Source organism: Pollicipes pollicipes, unplaced genomic scaffold, assembly GCF_011947565.3.
Source record: "Pollicipes pollicipes isolate AB1234 unplaced genomic scaffold, Ppol_2.1 Scaffold_4881;HRSCAF=5763_pilon_pilon_pilon, whole genome shotgun sequence".
Taxonomy (NCBI): Eukaryota; Metazoa; Arthropoda; class Thecostraca; order Pollicipedomorpha; family Pollicipedidae; genus Pollicipes; species Pollicipes pollicipes.
Genome location: NW_023596576.1, coordinates 11216104 through 11234014, shown reverse-complemented (window position 1 = coordinate 11234014; position 17911 = coordinate 11216104). Strand labels below are relative to the sequence as shown.

Genomic DNA, 17911 nt, shown 5'->3' with positions numbered 1-17911 from the left:
ATTTCTTCACTAAGCCAGCTGTTATCTACTCTTGAATAACATTGGATAAAGACCGGCTTGTTATATTTTTTGACATTCACCATTATAATTAACAAATCAAAGTCCTCCGTGCTTATTATGAAGATACTCTTTAAAATATTGATACATTCACGGCGCAGTTGCTACAAAAGTCTGCACAGGGAGAAATCTCTGGGATGTTATGCCGGTTTTGTTTTGATATGTATGCACCGTTTATGCCAAAATTATCAGCCACGTGTGATGTGTTGATGTCTTGATATTGATATATTTATTCTGTGAAGCAATTCCTAAAGCCCAGGCGAAGAATGGGGGAAAGTATTTGGAGTGGGAGCCATGGTCAAATGAGCAGATTGGCTGAGCCTATCAAAGCTGTTGAGGTGAGTAGACACTTATCTATATGTCATATATTAGCACTATTGTTTGTCTCCAGTATTAAGTAGCATTGTTATTAACAATAATTCTGCTACTCATGTGCGTACTGACACTCATTTTGCTGTTCATGCACTTACGCCTCCACTTTTACCCTGGCCTTGTCTGACCTGAGTATTGCACTTGTGCCAGCTTTATAGTCCCTGCGTTCTTCTTGTACCGGTTCTTGTTTCTTGTTTCTTCTTCTCATAGTAACCTTTGTCATTTGCCAATATGTGCTCATTATAAGTGCAACTCAAATACTTTTTAATGAATTGTGTTATTCCATTTTGTGTTTGTTGATGTTATAATTGAAATATAAATCTGTAGGCAAAAGTTTGGAAGTATGATGACTTGCAATGTCATTTGCAATATGTGCATTTTCCAGCTCAGCATGTGACTGCTTAGCATCCCAAAATTTTTTACTAGTTTTGGCAGAACCAGACACACAGGCTCTTTTGGGGCCATTCCATGCACAATATGCAATGAGAGCATGTGAGTTTGAGTAGAGCATCTCTGCTCACTGAGCAGTGTTCCTGAGATCTTAGCCAAGTTTAACCTAGTACACCATAGGTTAGCATTTGTCTCAAAAATGCTCAAAGGATATCTTTTTGTATTTGAATTACAGATATGCCTGGTACTGATTGGTAGGCAGGGCCATATGCCATTGAACATCAGGCAGATATGTGCATCACCTTTTTCAGGACAAATGGAAGCTGCTGCCTGCTTTCCTGCAGACAAAAGGGCTGGTGAAGCAGCACATTGACTCATTCAATTACTTCATAAACACTGATATCAAGAATATTGTCAATGCAAATGACAAGGTTGTCAGTGATGCAGACCCTAGTTTCTATGTGAAGTGAGTATAAGTTAACTAACCCAACACTGCAACTGAATGTTTGCCATCTATAGATAAATTCATGCTTAGAATAGGTGTTTTGATCATCTGGTGTGAAATATGGAATACTTTTTTGTACTTCAAGCTTCATTTTGACCAAGATTTGGTGGCAAATAGAGCCATATTTGTGGTACTTGGCTACTCAGTTACTATATTCTGCTGCTGGTATGACATGGGGAGTAGTTTCTGCATCTTATTATCCAGCAGAATTGGACTCTATTCCCAATGCTTTTGAGTGCCAGAAAATACAATGCTGTGATGTGGTCATGAGCCTGACTATCAGATCATCTTGAGTGACCACTGCTTCACTGCCACCATCACCAGGTACTTGAATGTGCATGTGGGTATCCCTGATGTGGAGGAGGGCTTCAACATGAACCGGCCGACTTCGCCGCACGAGTGCCGGCTGCGCGACATCACTTACTCGGCCACCGTCACCGTCGACATCGAGTACACGCGCGGCAACCAGCGCGTCGTCAGGTGGGTCACCTGTCCTGGCCCTGGAGGATAGGCTCACGTGAGCTCGCTTCTGGTAGGAGTTTTGCACTTTCCCTTTCTCTCCAGCTATTCTCCATCCATTCTTTGCAAGCCATTGCTGTTTTGCTATTTTGCAAATGTGTAGTGAGGTAAGTCATGTTGCTAAACTTTCGCAATATCGCAGGAGGACGCTGGGATTAGTGCAAGGCTGTGGCGCAGCCCATTCCCCCCCCCCCCCCCCATCAGTCATCAGATTTACCTGCACCAGGTCATAATTCGCGTTCCATTCAATTTGGCGGCTTTCCACAAATTTTCGGTCTTCCACATTGTGTTTAGTGGCGTGGCCGGATATGTCCCGACATTTCACGGCCGAACGTCGCACCGCAGCCGCCCCACCATGTTGCGTTTGTGCTCAGGAACGGCCTGCCGATCGGCCGCATGCCCATCATGCTGCGCAGCTCCAACTGCGTGCTGACGGGCAAGACGCACGCCGAGCTGGCCAAGCTGGACGAGTGTCCGCACGACCCCGGCGGCTACTTCGTCGTCCGCGGAACCGAGAAGGTTAGGCGGCAGCAGTGAGCTGCCTTCTCGCCCACGTGAGCCGAGGTCAAGGGCGGCATGGGCTGGCCGCTCGACCGCGCGAGCCGAGGTCAGGTGGCTGCACGGGATGCCTTCTCGCCCGTGCGAACGGAGGTCAGGTGGCGACAGGGCTGACCTTCTCGCCCGTAAGAGCCGAGGTCAAGGGGCGGCATGGGCTGGCCGCTCGACCGCGCGAGCCGAGGTCAGGTGGCTGCACGGGCTGACCTTCTCGCCCGTGAGAGCCGATGTCAAGGGGCGGTATGGGTTGACCGCTCCGGCCGCGCGAGCCGAGAAGGTCAAGCAGCGGCAGTGGCACGGGCACGGGCTGACCCCTCGCCCGCGCGACCCGAGAAGCGTGAGATGTGTGTGTGTTGAAGGAAGCCTGCCGGTCTTTGTGGGTGAAGCAGGCTGACTGTCGCTAGCATTCACGAAGGGAACCCGTAGGCAATTGCATTTGAGATGTACTGTACTGACATTCTGTAGACATATTTCTAATCTGCTGGTGCTCTTTTGAGGAGGTAGTGACAATTTAAGCATGTTCCCATCTATTGCATTGTGTTGACCGCAACCGTCTAAGCCACCCATGTGCGGCGGCCACTCCGCCCGTCTTGTGGTGGAGCTGCTGGGCTAACCAGACCGTTGGTTCACGTGCCGTCCGCTAGGTGGTGCTGATCCAGGAGCAGCTCAGCAAGAACCGCATGATCGTGGAGCAGGACAGCAAGGGCAACGTGCAATGCCAGGTCACCAGCAGCACCCACGAGAAGAAGTCGCGCACCAACCTCATCTTCAAGCGCGGCAAATACTACCTGAAGCACAACACCTTCAAAGATGTCAGTCACAGTGCAGTACACTCATCTCGGGGGTTGATTGCACCCCCCCCCCCCCCCCCGTCAGTGGCTTGTTGGTCACTCCCGTCAGTCAGACCAGTGACCAGTCTGACCGGTCTGACCGGATCAGACCGGTCTGACCAGTCACTCCCGTCAGTGGCTTGTCGGTTTGCCGTTTTCCGAGGGATTGGAGCCGTTTTTAGTCTGTGAGCAATGTTGTTTGGGACAAAGTCAGGACGTATTGTTATATAATGCAGGAATGAGCATAGTCCGGTAATTTACCAGCAATTCACAGTGCCAGGGCCGAGCACAATTTTTCTCAGATATTGGAATAGTCTTTGCAGGGTTTAGTTGGCAGAAGCGTGATGCCGTGCTCAGTCCAACTGCATAAATAAGTTTTCATTTTATGCTGTTAACGTCATGGTACATTCCCATCATCGTTCTATATTCTATATAATACAGCATTCCATCTTTCGGCGAATAACAGTGATTGCTGTACCTTGGTCTGGCTGTCAGTGCACTCACTGCTGCCAGCGTTAGGTGTACCAGGCCAACCGATGGCCTGTGATTGGCTGTCGGCCGGAAGCCGCGATCTGTCAGTGTGCCGTCATACCCTGCTCCGGGCGCGGGAGCGGCGCCAGAGGCCCGTCAGGCGGCGTCTGCTGACGTGCTCGCGTGCCGCAGCGGACCGGGGCGCCGGCGTGCTCTGACGGCTCGAGGCCGCTCTTATTTAAGCGACCTGCGAGTGCTCGGATGTTTGACGCTATATTGGCATGGCGCTATCGCGCCATGCGTGCCGTAAATTACGTTTTCCTCTTGGGATGCCACGGACATATTTTTGAAACATGATATTTTCAGCGCGGGATGCTCGAGTCATGCGTGGCTTGTATCCCGTGCGGAATGTTAGGAATGCGTGTCTCGTGTAGAATATTAGGAATGTGGTCGTAGTCCGTACTGCCGAGCTAACCTTTGCCGTTACGCTGTATTGATGTGACTTTCAACGAGCGCAGAAAACAGTGTGGTTTGTGGATGCTACGCGGCACTGACCGGTTCTCGTCCCGCACAGGTGATTCCAGTGTCGATCTGACCAGTCCTCGTCCCGCGCAGGTGACCCCGGTGTCGATCTGACCGGTCCTCATCCCGCGCAAGTGATCCCGGTGTCGATCTGACCGGTATTTGTCCCACGCAAGTGATCCCAGTGTCGATCTGACCAGTCCTCGTCCCGCGCAGGTGATCCCAGTGTCGATCTGACCGGTCCTCATCCCGCGCAAGTGATCCCGGTGTCGATCTGACCGGTATTTGTCCCACGCAAGTGATCCCAGTGTCGATCTGACCAGTCCTCGTCCCGCGCAGGTGATCCCAGTGTCGATCTGACCGGTCCTCATCCCGCGCAAGTGATCCCGGTGTCGATCTGACCGGTCCTCATCCCGCGCAAGTGATCCCGGTGTCGATCTGACCGGTATTCGTCCCACGCAAGTGATCCCGGTGTCGATCTGACCAGTCCTCGTCCCGCGCAGGTGATCCCAGTGTCGATCGTCTTTAAGGCGATGGGCATTGAGTCGGACCAGGAGATCGTGCAGATGGTGGGCACAGAGAGCAACATCATGACCTCGCTGGCCTCCACCATGGAGGAGTGCCACCGGGCGCAGGTCTTCACGCAGCTGCAGGCTCTCAAGTGAGGCGCTGCAACGAGAGGGGAGGATGCCGGAGGGGGGAGGGGGCTTTGGACGTGAGATGCGCTTCATTGCGAAACAAAAATCGAAGCACTTGGGGTGTAACTGATGATTCGTTGCCCCGTGGGAAGGATGGCACACTGCGTCGCGTTTTATTATTACTTTGAGTTCGTGCAACGCTGGCGGTGTGGGGCGCCTCGACTCTGTACCTTACCGACCGCTAACCCCCAGCCGCTGACTCCACCCCCGCCATGTGCTAGGTACATGGGCAGTAAGCTGGTGCAGAAGGTGTACATGGGAGGCTTCGGACAGAAGAAGAGTCCGGCCGACGAGGTGCGCCACCTGCTGGCCACCACTATACTGGCCCACGTCCCGGTACGTTGTCATTGGCAGCCGCCCACGTCCTGGCACGTGGTCCGTGACAGCCGCCCACGTCCCATTACACGTCAGTGGCAGCCGCCCACGTCCCATTGCACGTTGTCAGTGGCAGCCGTCCACGTCCGGTACGTTGGTGGAAGCCGCCCACGTCCCATTATATTGCTAGCAACGGTCACCCACGACTTGGTGCGTCTGTGACCTCGGGGAACGTCCTGCTTGTTGCTGATGCCATTGCGGTGTTCTCACTAAAGCATGTTCCGTTTTACGCTTCCGTGTATTGTCGTCTTGAGAGTTCGTTGAGAGCCCAGCTTGCCAGTGCAAGGTGGGGTCGTCAAAGCCCGTGTGCTGACGGCCCCAGCCCGCGGGCCGTGACAAAACCGGTCCAACGTTCCAACATGATGTCACTCGCGATACTCCGGACACGTGAAGTGCGTGCGGAGAATGCTCTGGCCACGTGGAGCGCGCGCGGAGAATGCCCCGGCCACGTGAAGCGCGCGCGGAGAATGTTCCGGTCGCGTGAGGTGCGTGTGAGAACACACGTGACCGGCGACTGTCTGCTGGCGACAGGTGGAGAACTACAACTTCAAGATGAAGGCGTTCTACCTGGCGTTGATGGTGCGTCGCGTGGTCGAGGCCCAGGCCGACGAGAAGGTGATTGATGACCGCGACTACTACGGCAACAAGCGCATGGAGCTGGCCGGCTCGCTCATCAGCTTGCTGTTCGAGGACCTGTTCAAGAAGTTCAACTGGGAGGTGAGTGGGGCAGCGGGGACAGGGTCTGTAGAGGGCGGCCGTGTCACCCGATGCTGCATCGTGCGGGGGGGGGGGGGGGGGGGGAGAAGACCGGAATGCGTAGTGTAGTAAGCATATCTAGAAACGGCCGGGTAATTTTTGGGCGGAGCAAGAGCGGTACCTTTCTCAACGTAAGTGGCGAACGTCGAAATTGGTATCCCTTTTTGCCTATTTTGTCATATTGATTGGGCATTATCGGACCACGTTCTGACTGGTTTGACGTTCCTTTCAGCTGAAGATGATCGCCGACAAGAACATTCCGAAGGTGAAAGCGGCCCAGTTCGACATCGTGAAGCACATGCGGCAGGACCAGATCAGCTTCGGTCTGGAACAGGCCATCTCCTCGGTAGGAGCCGGCGCGGCGCTCCACCTGCCCCGGTGGCGCCGCAGAGTGGCGCCCTGCTCGCCGTGCGCCGTGCCTGCGCAGACACGGGGCTGGTGTCCCGCGTGGACACGGCGCCGGCGTCGCGCGTGGTCTGCCGGATCAGAGCCCTTTGTCATTCTGCTCGGCCCTTCAGTCCTGCCCCGGCGGACGCTGGGCCGGGACATGGACTGCCAGGCGAAGGGGTTGTTCACTTTGGTGGCGGGTGGGTGCCCTTTATTATTTGTACACACGGCCTTGTGTGTGGGCCTCCAAAGCTCGGCAGGCGCGCGAAAGGCTCGCGGCATCCTCAGCAGCTACGGTCGGCAACCCGCCTGACTGGCGGCAACGTTCGCTTGCTGTAAAAATACCACCGTAGCGCCATCCACGTCACAAGCTTGCCGCTCTGCTGCAGGGTAACTGGATCATCAAGCGGTTCAAGATGGAGCGCCACGGCGTGACGCAGGTGCTCTCGCGGCTCTCCTACATCTCCTGTCTCGGCATGATGACTCGGGTCAACTCGCAGTTCGAGCGGACACGGAAGGTGCGCCCACGGATGGGGAGTCTCCCCGTACAGGCTCTGCGCCTTCCATGGCGTGGACGGAGACGGGTTCTGGTTCGAGGACGGACCTTTGTTCTGCGTGCTAAGACTATTCAGTTTATTCACAAAGAGATACCGGGATAAATCTGCGGCGTTATTGTGCCAGCGCGGCTGCATGGCGCACAGAGTATGCGACATCGTCTCTTCTAAGGCTCCGTGTTCCGGTTTCACACCCTGCAACATGACTCAGCGGGGAGTTCGTTTTCTGGACGATGCTGTTAACCACGGACATCTGCTTGCGCACTGGCGTCTGATTGCCTCCCGTCCGTCGCGCTGTCGCAGCGTGACCGGGCTGACTTTCCTGCCCCTCTTGTCAGGTGAGCGGGCCGCGGTCGCTGCAGCCGTCTCAGTGGGGCATGCTCTGTCCGTCGGACACGCCCGAGGGCGAGTCGTGCGGGCTGGTGAAGAACCTGGCGCTGATGACGCACATCACGACCGAGGCCGACGACACGCCCATCATCCGCGCTGCCTTCAACATCGGCGTTGAGGACATCAACTTCCTCTGCGGCGAGGAGCTCAGTCATAACTCCGTCTACATCGTCTTTCTCAACGGTACTTTGAAGCCATCGGGCGGATCGGGGGACCAGCGCTGATGGCATCCTCTGGAATGGCGGCGAAAATGAACGCGTTGTTCGTGGAAGAATCATGTGAATTTTTACTGGTCTGGGCTTCATTACGCTAGTCCGCCCATCGCATTCACGTATATCACATGTGTGGCATTTTTCCTTTGGACCTGTGGCCTGATGTGTCCTTGTGTGACCCTAAGACAGTGTCACAAGTTGTTCTGGTCGTTGGCAGACCATGCTCAAGCCTGAAATGTCTATTCCTGTAACGTCATCCCGTCAGTTGTGGACTTTTCACCAAAGACGCTAGATTCGGCAAACTCGCATGAAGTGCAGCCGTCGTCGGGCCATTTTGCGTAAAGACGGGAAATGGCGCAACATCAGAGGGTCCAGATCAGGAATCTGGTCACTTCACCAAACATCCTGCACACCCATCCTGCCTGGGCTCGACACGACACCGGGCAGGTCCAGTGCAGGTCTGGCGCCGGACCCGCTGACGACAGCACCACTAGCACTAAACGGCGCAGCACGCACGACAGCACGGCGGCGCGAACTCCTCAGCGCCTGCCCGCCTGACGCCGCGCTGCGCCGACAGGCAACATCCTGGGTGTGACGCGCAACTACCGCCGGCTGATCCAGACGTTCCGTCTGCTGCGGCGCAGCGGCCTCCTCTCCGGCTTCGTCTCCATCTACCCCAGCCACAAGCACCGCTGCGTCTACGTCAGCTCAGACGGCGGCCGGCTGTGCAGGTGAGGGTCGCGCGTCAGGTCAAGGGTGGGTGGTGCGCAGGAGGGGAGGCGCTGTTGATGGAGTGGTGCCGTGGTCAGTGCTGGGTCGGAGGCTTCATGTCTGGTGGCTGTGTGCGATTGAACGGTGGAAGGTAAGTGTGCTCGTGCCTTTAACAGGTAACTACGGAGTAGGCGGATACCGAAATGCAGGACAACTGCGGTGGGGTACGATGCATTTACCGTCCTCCACATGCGACATGGCCTCATGAGCATTGCCCGAGTGGTAGCCCATCGACATATCACCGAACAGCTCGCGTCCGGTTTTGATTCACGGTCCATGGTGTAAACGCTATACACCCAACGGGACCAACCGCTGCTTACACCTCACCGTCCAGCTGCCGCCGCATAGAAGCGCCTCACCGGTGATCTTGACCGCCGACCGTGCGGTTGCCCCACCCAGCCCCGGCTGACCCAGGCGCCCCGTGCCGCGGCAGGCCGTACATCATCGTGGAGCGGAGCCGACCGCGCGTCACGGCCGCCCACATGGAGGAGCTGGCGCGCGGCCTGCGCACCTTCCAGGACTTCCTGCACGACGGCCTGGTCGAGTACCTGGACGTGAACGAGGAGAACGACAGCAACATCGCCCTCTACGAGAAGGACATTACGGCGGTGAGATCGGCCGGCAGGGACGCGTGCTCAGCACTGGAGGTGCCGATGACTGGTGGGGACCGACAGCGGCAGCAAGGCACCATTGGCGCCGTCTAAAAGTTGTCTGCTCTGTGTGCTGTGCAGCCGTCTTGTTCGTGCTAGGTCGGGTTGATACGTGCAGTCGAAGTGGGCGAGTTTTCGCAGACAGATGCAGACATTTTCGGCATCGCATTGCTCGAAGCCTGTCTGATTTGGGCGGCAGCGTAATGGTAGCGAGGTGTTTCTTCTGGCCGCTGTCGCTGGCTGTTAACCGATGAGCTGATGCCGTGCTGCGCGTTCGAATCGTCGGGACGCAACGAACCAGGCCCCTCCGCACGCACGTGACAACGATGGTACCCGGCTGTGTCATATGCCCTGTTGATCACCAACATTCACATCGCTACCATTGCGGCGACAGTGTTCCGCCGCACGCCTGTGTCGCCCACCAGCGTCACCGCGTGTCGTGAGCCGTGGTGGTTGATCGCCCTCACGCTGCATGGCGCCACCTTCACGCGCCGCCGCGTGTTGACCCTGACCCGTGTGGGCAGGTGACGACGCACCTCGAGGTCGAGCCGTTCACGCTGCTGGGAGTGTGCGCCGGCCTCATCCCCTATCCGCACCACAACCAGAGCCCGCGCAACACGTACCAGTGCGCCATGGGCAAGCAGGCCATGGGTGAGTGGAGCCGACGCCGGGCCGGGCCGGGCCGGCCGGGGACGGAGGTGACGCGGCGCGGCGCGCCCTCTGGCGGAGCGGGTCCCTGTCGACAGCCCGGGCAGGCCCCGGACGACCTCGGGCCACTGGCGGGAGCGTCGCAGGTGTGGCTCAGCTGATCTTCCGGCCCGGTCAGCCGCCCCCGCGGCTCACGTGCGCTTCCTCCCCGCCGGCAGGCACGATCGCGTGGAACCAGCGCAACCGCATCGACACGCTGATGTACAACCTGGTGTACCCGCAGAAGCCGATGGTCAAGTCCAAGACCATCGAGCTCATCAACTTCGAGCAGCTGCCGGCCGGCCAGAACGCCATGGTGGCCGTCATGAGCTACAGCGGGTAGGGCGCGCTGCCGCGGACCGCACGGTCGGCTCGGGCCTTGGCGCTGGACGGGAGGCGTGGTTTTGCGTGCGGTGATTGGCGCTGCTCGCCGAGTGCGTTCGTGATTGTGTAGACATGCCGCGGCCCTTTGTTCCATGGCGTGAGTTTTCCCACGGTGTGGGATTCCAGTGTGGATTACAGACGCCCCAAGAACGCCAATGATGCGCTCTGAAAGTGCGTTGGACTGTAGCGTGACAGGCTACAGCTTCGTATGATGACTTGGCGTAACGAACGTTCTACGCTCGTACATACGCGGATATATCTACATCAGCATGTCCGCCCGTTGTGTCCAAACGGTCGCGCTCACCTGTGTGGCATGAGCGCTTACATCAGCGGTGCGGCCGCGGTGAGGGCGGGATTTCCCGTCGCCCCGCCGCGCCTGCTACCCACACTGTGGCCGGCGCGTCCCCAGTTACGACATCGAGGACGCGCTCATCCTGAACAAGGCGTCCCTGGACCGCGGCTACGGCCGCTGCCTCGTCTACAGGAACTCCAAATGCACCCTGAAGAGGTGAGTTCCCCGCGAGCCGAGCGTGCGACGTCCGAACACGTCAGCGCGCGTGTGGCTGCTGGCCCTTAATATTATGCTGCCTAAGATTCTGCTGCCTGCTGCTGCCTGTCGTAGTATGACTCTGGCCTGGCGAACTAAGACAGGAATTCAAACGAGACCCGCGGCTCACGTTACCATGGGCCTGTGGAGCTGCCGCAACACGAGCTCGCGCCCGGCGCGAGACGTCAGGCTAGCGGGAAGTTTGACCGCTCTGGGGCCCCCCGGCAGGTACGCCAACCAGACGCACGACCGCGTGCAGGGTCCGCTGGTGGACGCCGAGACCAGGGAGCCCATCTGGCGGCACAAGGCGCTCGACGCCGACGGCATCACCGCGCCGGGCGAGGTACGAACGTACCCGCGCGGCCGCACCGGCCGCACGCGGCGCAAACGGACGCGCAGTGCGGGGACCACCTGCATGTTCGCGTGGTGAAGCGGTTTTCTGTGTGTCGACCGCGGAGTATCGCACTGTGGCGTGAAGCGAGCGAGGCTGCATCGACGGGCACCTGGCTCGCTCCGCTTTGTCATCCCCAGTCATAGTCGTAGTCATCCCCAGTCATGGTGGTCACGTCTGAGTCGTAGTACTGCTCCAAGGTTGTGCGATGGGTGCGCTGTTCTGCGACCGCGGCGGCCGGCTGCCCCGCATCCATCTCGCCTGCTGGACTGAGCCATGCGCCCCCGCCGCCGCCAGATCGTGGAGAACAAGCAGGTGCTGGTGAACAAGTCGATGCCGACGGTGACAATGAACCCGCTGAACGCGCCGGCCGGGGCGCCGCGCCAGCCGCCCGAGTACAGGGACGTGCCTGTCACGTGAGTGTCCCCCGCGCGCCGCCCACACCCACGCACCAACAGCTGACGGACATTCTGCATGACACTGTGCAATGCATAGAGGAGGCTTTCGGCCAGGGAATGATGAAGGAACAGGGTTGGAGATAAACGCCTTCAGGGCATGGAAATCTTAAGGCAGAAAGGCCGAGTCACTGAACTCTTCACACGCGTCCAAGTGGCCGGTCAAATGCGCCGTGCTCAGGCGGTGGGATCAATTTGATGCCCATAGAGCTGTCAAAAACTAAAATCTACACCTGTACACCAAATACATACACCACATTTACTGGGTAGGTAGGGTTCTATGTGGACTAATTTGTGTTTAAAGGGGGTGTTCCACATTTATTCGGGGTTTTGAACGGAAATAGCCGTCCTGAAGACCTTTCGGTGGAGCTTACAACTCTCCTTAAGACCTAAACCCCTTTAGTTTTTGAGCTGCATGCCCGCAAACATGGGAAAAGTATTCCAGAGTCGCCGTAGCATTCATGTCGTTATAACAACGTCATTCAAGTCCTTCCGCTCCATAAGCCATGCGGCGATCAAGGCCAAGGAAAATATGATGGTCGAGTCGTGTACATTTGACGTTCGTGAACACGATTAGCAGATGTAACGGCCGTCAGTTGGCTCGCAATCAGTTGCGCAAGATACGATGACGTAATCAAGCAATGACTTATCAAGGGACATTTTTACTAAACAGAGAAATGGTGTCGAGAGCACAGCCCTTTCTACTTAAATGTAGACTACCAGTTATAAGGGAGTTTTTTCTCATATCTGATGCTTGCTTCAATATCTTCAGGTGCGAAACGCTCCCTTTAAAATTTTGAGTTTTCTCACTCGTGGTCTTCGGGTCAAATAAAGTCAAACAAGGTCAAAGTCCAGATCGGCGTCCGAGATGCCTTGAGACCTCTACACGCAACCACCTTTTACATAGATACCACTTCCAAGCAAAATGTGACTGGTGGTCGTATCAGGTCAATGACCTTATTTGGGCATTTTTAAACCAAAACAGCCAAAACGTCGAGATTGATTTAACATACATTTGGGTTATACTTAATCATTTAGGTATCAGTTTAAATCTGCGCCAGGCACTACCCCAAGTGGTATGCTCCTCAAAGCGAAATATTAATCGAGGTCGTTTTAGGTCAGTGACACCAGCTGACCTCCATGAAGTCAAAATAGAGATTTTTACGTCGGTCTGATCCATGAATCAAAAATGAACGTCAAAAAGTACCGCACATCAAAATCTTGCAGTACTAAATAGGTTTGGTTTTGACCTTGATCCGACCTCATACCTCACCCAAGGTCAATATGATTCGACATAATCATAATTTCAATCATCTGATTGCCTAAGAGACCACCCCGAAGTTGTGTGATTTCGTCTAAACTACGTTGTCGAATCAGATTGAACGATTCCCAGGAATTGCCTTCGCCGACAGCCATGGCCTGACTGGCCTGCCATAGGTCAGCGACCTTATGAGGTACATTTAATGCGTGGTACGGAAAGGTTGGCTGTTCAATGACCCACAGTTGTGCAAAGTTTAGCGCGCTCAGAAGTCATGTCGGAAAGAACCAACAGGATGGGAGGAGGGAGCAAATTGGCCCGCCTCCCCACCCGAGCACATGTAAGCGTACCTCTTATTTTGTTCCCTGAACAATCTTGGTTTGATGTACTTTTCCCACTTGACTTGCTCTATATGGACGGGGAAGGAATTATGCGATCACTTGTAAAATGCCGCCCAAAACTGCAAAAGCTGCATAAAAACTGCCGCCCGCAATGGTTTTTAGCCGAGCAGCGCTCAGTAACTTTTGCAACATAACGCGAGGGTAATCGAAGACGAACGCAACACGTTATGCTCCGGCACGGAACAATATGGTGATCGCGAAAATTGACAGTGAAGTGTGGAGTGCCACGTGCGTTGGTTGTCCTACGTTGGTTATTAAGCTGTGAGAACCAGTTCGCGTGGGCCGATGACGGACCGCGGCAGGTCGTCAGATGCGCTGCGCACGTGTCCCTGGGTGGACGCAGCCTGCCTCTGCCAGCCGCCTGCATTGTCGGGCGACTCAGACGTGGCCGCTCGGTCCGACAGGTACAAGGGCCCTGTGCCGTCGCACATCGAGAAGGTGATGATCTCGTCCAACGCCGAGGAGGCGTTCCTCATCAAGCTGCTGCTGCGCCAGACGCGCCGGCCCGAGCTGGGCGACAAGTTCAGCAGCCGTCACGGACAGAAGGGCGTCACTGGTGAGGCGTACCCCACTCCCCATCGCTCGGCAGGCAGGCCGCGTGGCCCTGCGGTCCTGTGCTCGGCGGTGGCTGCCCCGGTCAGGCTCCTGGGGTGGGCGCGGCCGGGCGGATGAATGGAGGTGCTCCTGGTGCTGATTAGTTGTTAGTTGGATGCTGATCGCATACGTCGCTGTTTGTTTGACTGGTGGGTTGGTTGCCGTGTTGGGTTCACTCAGGGATTGCAGTGCGTCCTTATTACTGTATGAACCACTGAACCGTACCGAATCACCAAATCACTGACAACAGCGTGGCTGTGCGACTAGCCACCTCATGACACCGTTCGCCACTGGCCGACCCTCCCGGCGCCTGCCCGAGCCAGCCTCGCCACGTGGTGCGGGAGCGACGCGGCCCGCCTGATCGCGGCGTGCGCTCGGGGCCACCAGGTTTGATCGTGGACCAGGAGGACATGCCGTTCACGGACCAGGGCATCTGCCCCGACATGGTGATGAACCCGCACGGCTACCCGTCCCGCATGACGGTCGGCAAGCTGATGGAGCTGCTGGCCGGCAAGGCCGGCCTCATGGAGGGCAAACTGCACTACGGCACCGGTGAGAGTTCGGTGCCGGGCGCGCGTCTGGAGGCCTCCTGCTGATGAGCCGGCTGTTGCCGGAGAAAGTGTGGCGCTGGGCGCGCGTCCGAAGGGCCCCGCTGATATGCTGGCTGGTGGCAGAGAGAGAGAGAGAGAGTGGCGCTGGACGCTGGAAAGTCACGACACATCAGCCCCCCCCCCTCCCCCCCGGCACATCATCGCGCGTCTGGAGGGCCCCAGCTGATGTGCGGGGGGGGGGGGCGAAGAGAGCAGGCGCGTCATGTTCGGATGTTCGGTGTGCCGGTCTGCGTAGCTGTGGCGGTCGCGCGTCTTTTCTTATGATGCGGTAAGGTTGTCGTGACTTGGTCGCATCTTCCTCAGCCGCCATCAGCTTCAGGCCTCTGTAACTCGCCGCTGACTGGCGTTTGTCAGTCACTTGTTGTCACTCAGTCACGCACAGCACATTTCTCGTGAGAGCGCCGGAACGAAGCGTTCCATTGGCGCCGGTTAAGAGTAGAGTTTACCCCCTGCCGGCGTCGGCAGCGGTGGAGCCCCCCCCCCCCCCCCCTCTCCTCCGGCCGCCTGACGCGCTGCCACTGGGACGCCGCCGCCGCCTGACAGTCGCGTGTGCCGCCCGCCCCGGCAGCATTGGAGCCCCCCCCCCCCCCCCCCCCCCTCTCCTCCGGCCGCCTGACGCGCTGCCGCTGGGACGCCGCCGCCGCCTGACAATCGCATGTGCCGCCCGCCCCGGCAGCGTTCGGCGGCTCGAAGGTGCGCGACGTGAGCGAGACGCTGGTCCGCTTTGGCTACAACTACCAGGGCAAGCAGGTGATGACGTCGGGAATCACCGGCGAGACGCTCACCGGCTACATCTACTTCGGGCCGGTGAGTGGCGCGGTGGCCAGCCGTGCCGGCCGGCGCGCGGCGGACGCCGGCCGGTGGCTGGTCCCTGTCGGAGCGGCGCTGGGCCGTGGCCAGCCGATCGGCAGGATTGGTGTGCGTCTGGCCGGCCGTTGACAGCTTTGGCTTGATCAAATGATGCTTGATCAGTTATGACACTCCTTGCTCTGGTTGTCAGCTCTTGTTGCTCGTCAAAGTAATCTGGTCTGTTGCGCCGGCGGTATTCTTGTATGTGGGTGTGTGTATGGGTGTAGCGGTGTGTATTTGGGTGATCTACAGTGTTTGTTATGTAGTGAGTTGTAATTATGGAGTCCGTTTGGATGAAATTATATGTACTCCGCATGCACACTTTGACCACTAAGCGCACGTGTCATTTGGTCGCTTCTTTATAAGTACTGATTTTGGCGGGTCTTGAGAAAGGGGCCACACATGGCTCATAATATCTTCGAAAGAAGAGTAAGGAGGAAACGTTACCGAAAAGCCCCTGATCAGAACCTGTTCATATCTTATTATAGGCAGGGTCTTAATGGCCGTTTTTGGGCTTTGCGAGTGTCTTGTTACTAGAGGTCCTAGCGTCTTGTCCTGTTACTAGAGATCAGAGCGCGATCTCCTGGCGGTAGGGGGTGACGTCAGCTGGTGAGTCGTCAGGAAGGCCGGCTGACACGCACACTGCGCTTTCCTCATGATAAAGATCGGCGCTCTTGATCTCTTACGCTTTGACTCACAAAATTGCCGCCTCTGCGTCGGTAACTCCCGGAGGCTAACTATCTCCGCCGTGTCCTGCGCCAGATCTACTACCAGAAGCTGAAGCACATGGTGCTGGACAAGATGCACGCTCGCGCCCGCGGGCCCCGTGCCGTGCTGACGCGCCAGCCGACGGAGGGCCGCTCGCGCGAGGGCGGCCTCCGGCTGGGCGAGATGGAGCGCGACTGTCTGGTGGCGTACGGCGCCTCCATGCTGCTGCTGGAGCGGCTGATGATCTCCTCGGACGCCTTCTCCGTGGACGTGTGCAACACATGCGGCGCGCTGGGCTACTCGGGATGGTCAGTGGTGGCGGTGGGAACAGACTGGGGTGCTAAGAATGGCCAGTGGTGGTGGGGACCACCCCAGCCTGGGGGCAAAGGGTGGTCAGTGTGGGGGGGGGGGGCAGGCTGGGGCGCTAAGGGTGGTCAGTGGTGGTGGGAATAGGCTGGGCTAAAACCGTGTGGCTTCTGCGTTCTTAATTGATGGGCCAGGTGATATGGGCATCGCAATAATATGAGCACAAACGAATTTTCTGTAAAGCCTTACCCAGCCCACAACCCAAACAATCTCTTCCGTTCTCTTTTACCGGCATGCGTACTAAGATCTAAGGAGGGTGTACCCTGGCGCTAAGTTGTAGCTATAACGCTCTGGCGTCATGCATCACTATAGGTGTCGCTCCCACCTCGTCCTTCCTCAATTACGTGAGAAACCAAATTCATTCACTTATTTCGTCGTCGTTAACGTTATTATCTTTTCATCGTTCGCTACCATCGTATCGTGATCCCACTGTCATCGCCTGGATCGCAGACATTATTGACGTTAGGAGTTTTCGCAGAAAGTGGACGCATCCGCTTGTTTTAATGCAGGTACGTCGACGTGCTGTTCCTTCCGTGTCCTGTTAATCTATGGACGCTGTTCCTGTTCGCAATGTAATGCGTGTTCGGAGTGCGGTCTGAGGTTCGCGACGCATCCGCCAGGTGTCACTTCTGCCAGTCGAGCGGCGCCGTCTCATCCATCCGCATCCCGTACGCCTGCAAGCTGCTCTTCCAGGAGCTGCAGTCCATGAACGTGTTTCCCAAGATCAAGCTGAAGAAGTATTGGGAGTGAGGGTGGCGGCTGCGGGACCCACGGCTCGGTGGACCGAAGGCCGTCTGGCTGTGGCGGTACGAGGCATTGTTACCAATGTTTTGGTATGTGATCGGTATGCTGTTGAATACAGGACGCTTCCGCCCGGGATGGGTCGGAGCTGTCACTGTGCGATGTGGCGGCTTTCCATCGCTGCTGTGACGACTGCGCTTCGCGATGACTGGAGAACTGAAGTCTCATTGCTCGGGATGGGGATTGTTACCCCGGTGCGGCCTGAGGGTGTCTTTGCGCCGCCCCGGCAGGCAGCGACGGCCAGCCGGGTGCCCCGGCCGGCAGCGGCGGTCAGTAGGGACTGATGTGAGGCCTGACGGAGCCTTGATAGCCGGGCCTTGTGTTTGCCCTCGCAAGATAGTCGTCAATGTTGGGGTGTGCTCTCCAGTCGCCGATCATGAAACTGCCAGGTTCCGTTTCACCCAACACCTCCGTAGTCTCCCCCGTCTCTACACACACACACACACGGGCACCACCCACACCCACATGCTCACGGGCACCACTGTAGTGCCCTACGGTGCCCTGTGGTGCCGTCCGCACCCTGACATCCATTTAGTTCTCCCCCCCCCCTCTCCTCAACCCACACACCTCTATCGTCTCGCGCGCCCGAACACTCCCCCGCCCCCTTCAGAAGCCACTGCTCCGTCTACGCCCCCGCCGCGCCGTGTCGCGCCCCCTCGCCGCCCCCGCCGCGCCGCGCCGCGCCCCTCGCCGCCCCCGCCGGCGCGCGCGGCGCTGGACGCTCCGGCGGGCCCTGGCACGGGGACGCGGGCGGCGACGGGTGCCTCGGCCGCCGCCCGAAATAGCCCGACGTCCTCCGTCCGCGGCCGGTCGCCGCAGTCGCCGGCGTGTCGCGCTGCCGTCCT

At 57.6% G+C, this 17911-nt stretch overlaps 1 protein-coding gene across 1 annotated transcript; it reads left to right on the top strand.

The window, feature by feature from the left end:
• The first annotated feature begins 187 nt into the window (after positions 1 to 187).
• On the top strand, positions 188 to 17168 carry LOC119101427 (DNA-directed RNA polymerase III subunit RPC2). Its single transcript, XM_037224766.1, has 23 exons — positions 188 to 395; positions 1131 to 1285; positions 1649 to 1804; positions 2218 to 2362; positions 3043 to 3210; positions 4725 to 4882; positions 5141 to 5255; positions 5826 to 6011; positions 6283 to 6396; positions 6827 to 6955; positions 7330 to 7564; positions 8171 to 8324; positions 8798 to 8972; positions 9539 to 9665; positions 9881 to 10040; positions 10495 to 10593; positions 10861 to 10975; positions 11321 to 11439; positions 13542 to 13693; positions 14119 to 14283; positions 15019 to 15149; positions 15954 to 16207; positions 16886 to 17168. The coding sequence occupies exons 1-23, from the start codon at positions 324 to 326 to the stop codon at positions 17013 to 17015; spliced, it is 3414 nt and encodes a 1137-aa protein (XP_037080661.1). The 5' UTR covers positions 188 to 323; the 3' UTR covers positions 17016 to 17168.
• The last annotated feature ends 743 nt before the right edge of the window (positions 17169 to 17911 follow it).

Bases quoted from the DNA above. Each gene is read 5' to 3' on its own strand.
- LOC119101427 (XM_037224766.1), top strand. From the start codon at position 324: ATGGGGGAAAGTATTTGGAGTGGGAGCCATGGTCAAATGAGCAGATTG. The intron at 10,976-11,320 runs GTACGAACGTAC...CGCCGCCGCCAG, and splicing joins GCATCACCGCGCCGGGCGAG to ATCGTGGAGAACAAGCAGGT. The intron at 15,150-15,953 runs GTGAGTGGCGCG...GTCCTGCGCCAG, and splicing joins GCTACATCTACTTCGGGCCG to ATCTACTACCAGAAGCTGAA.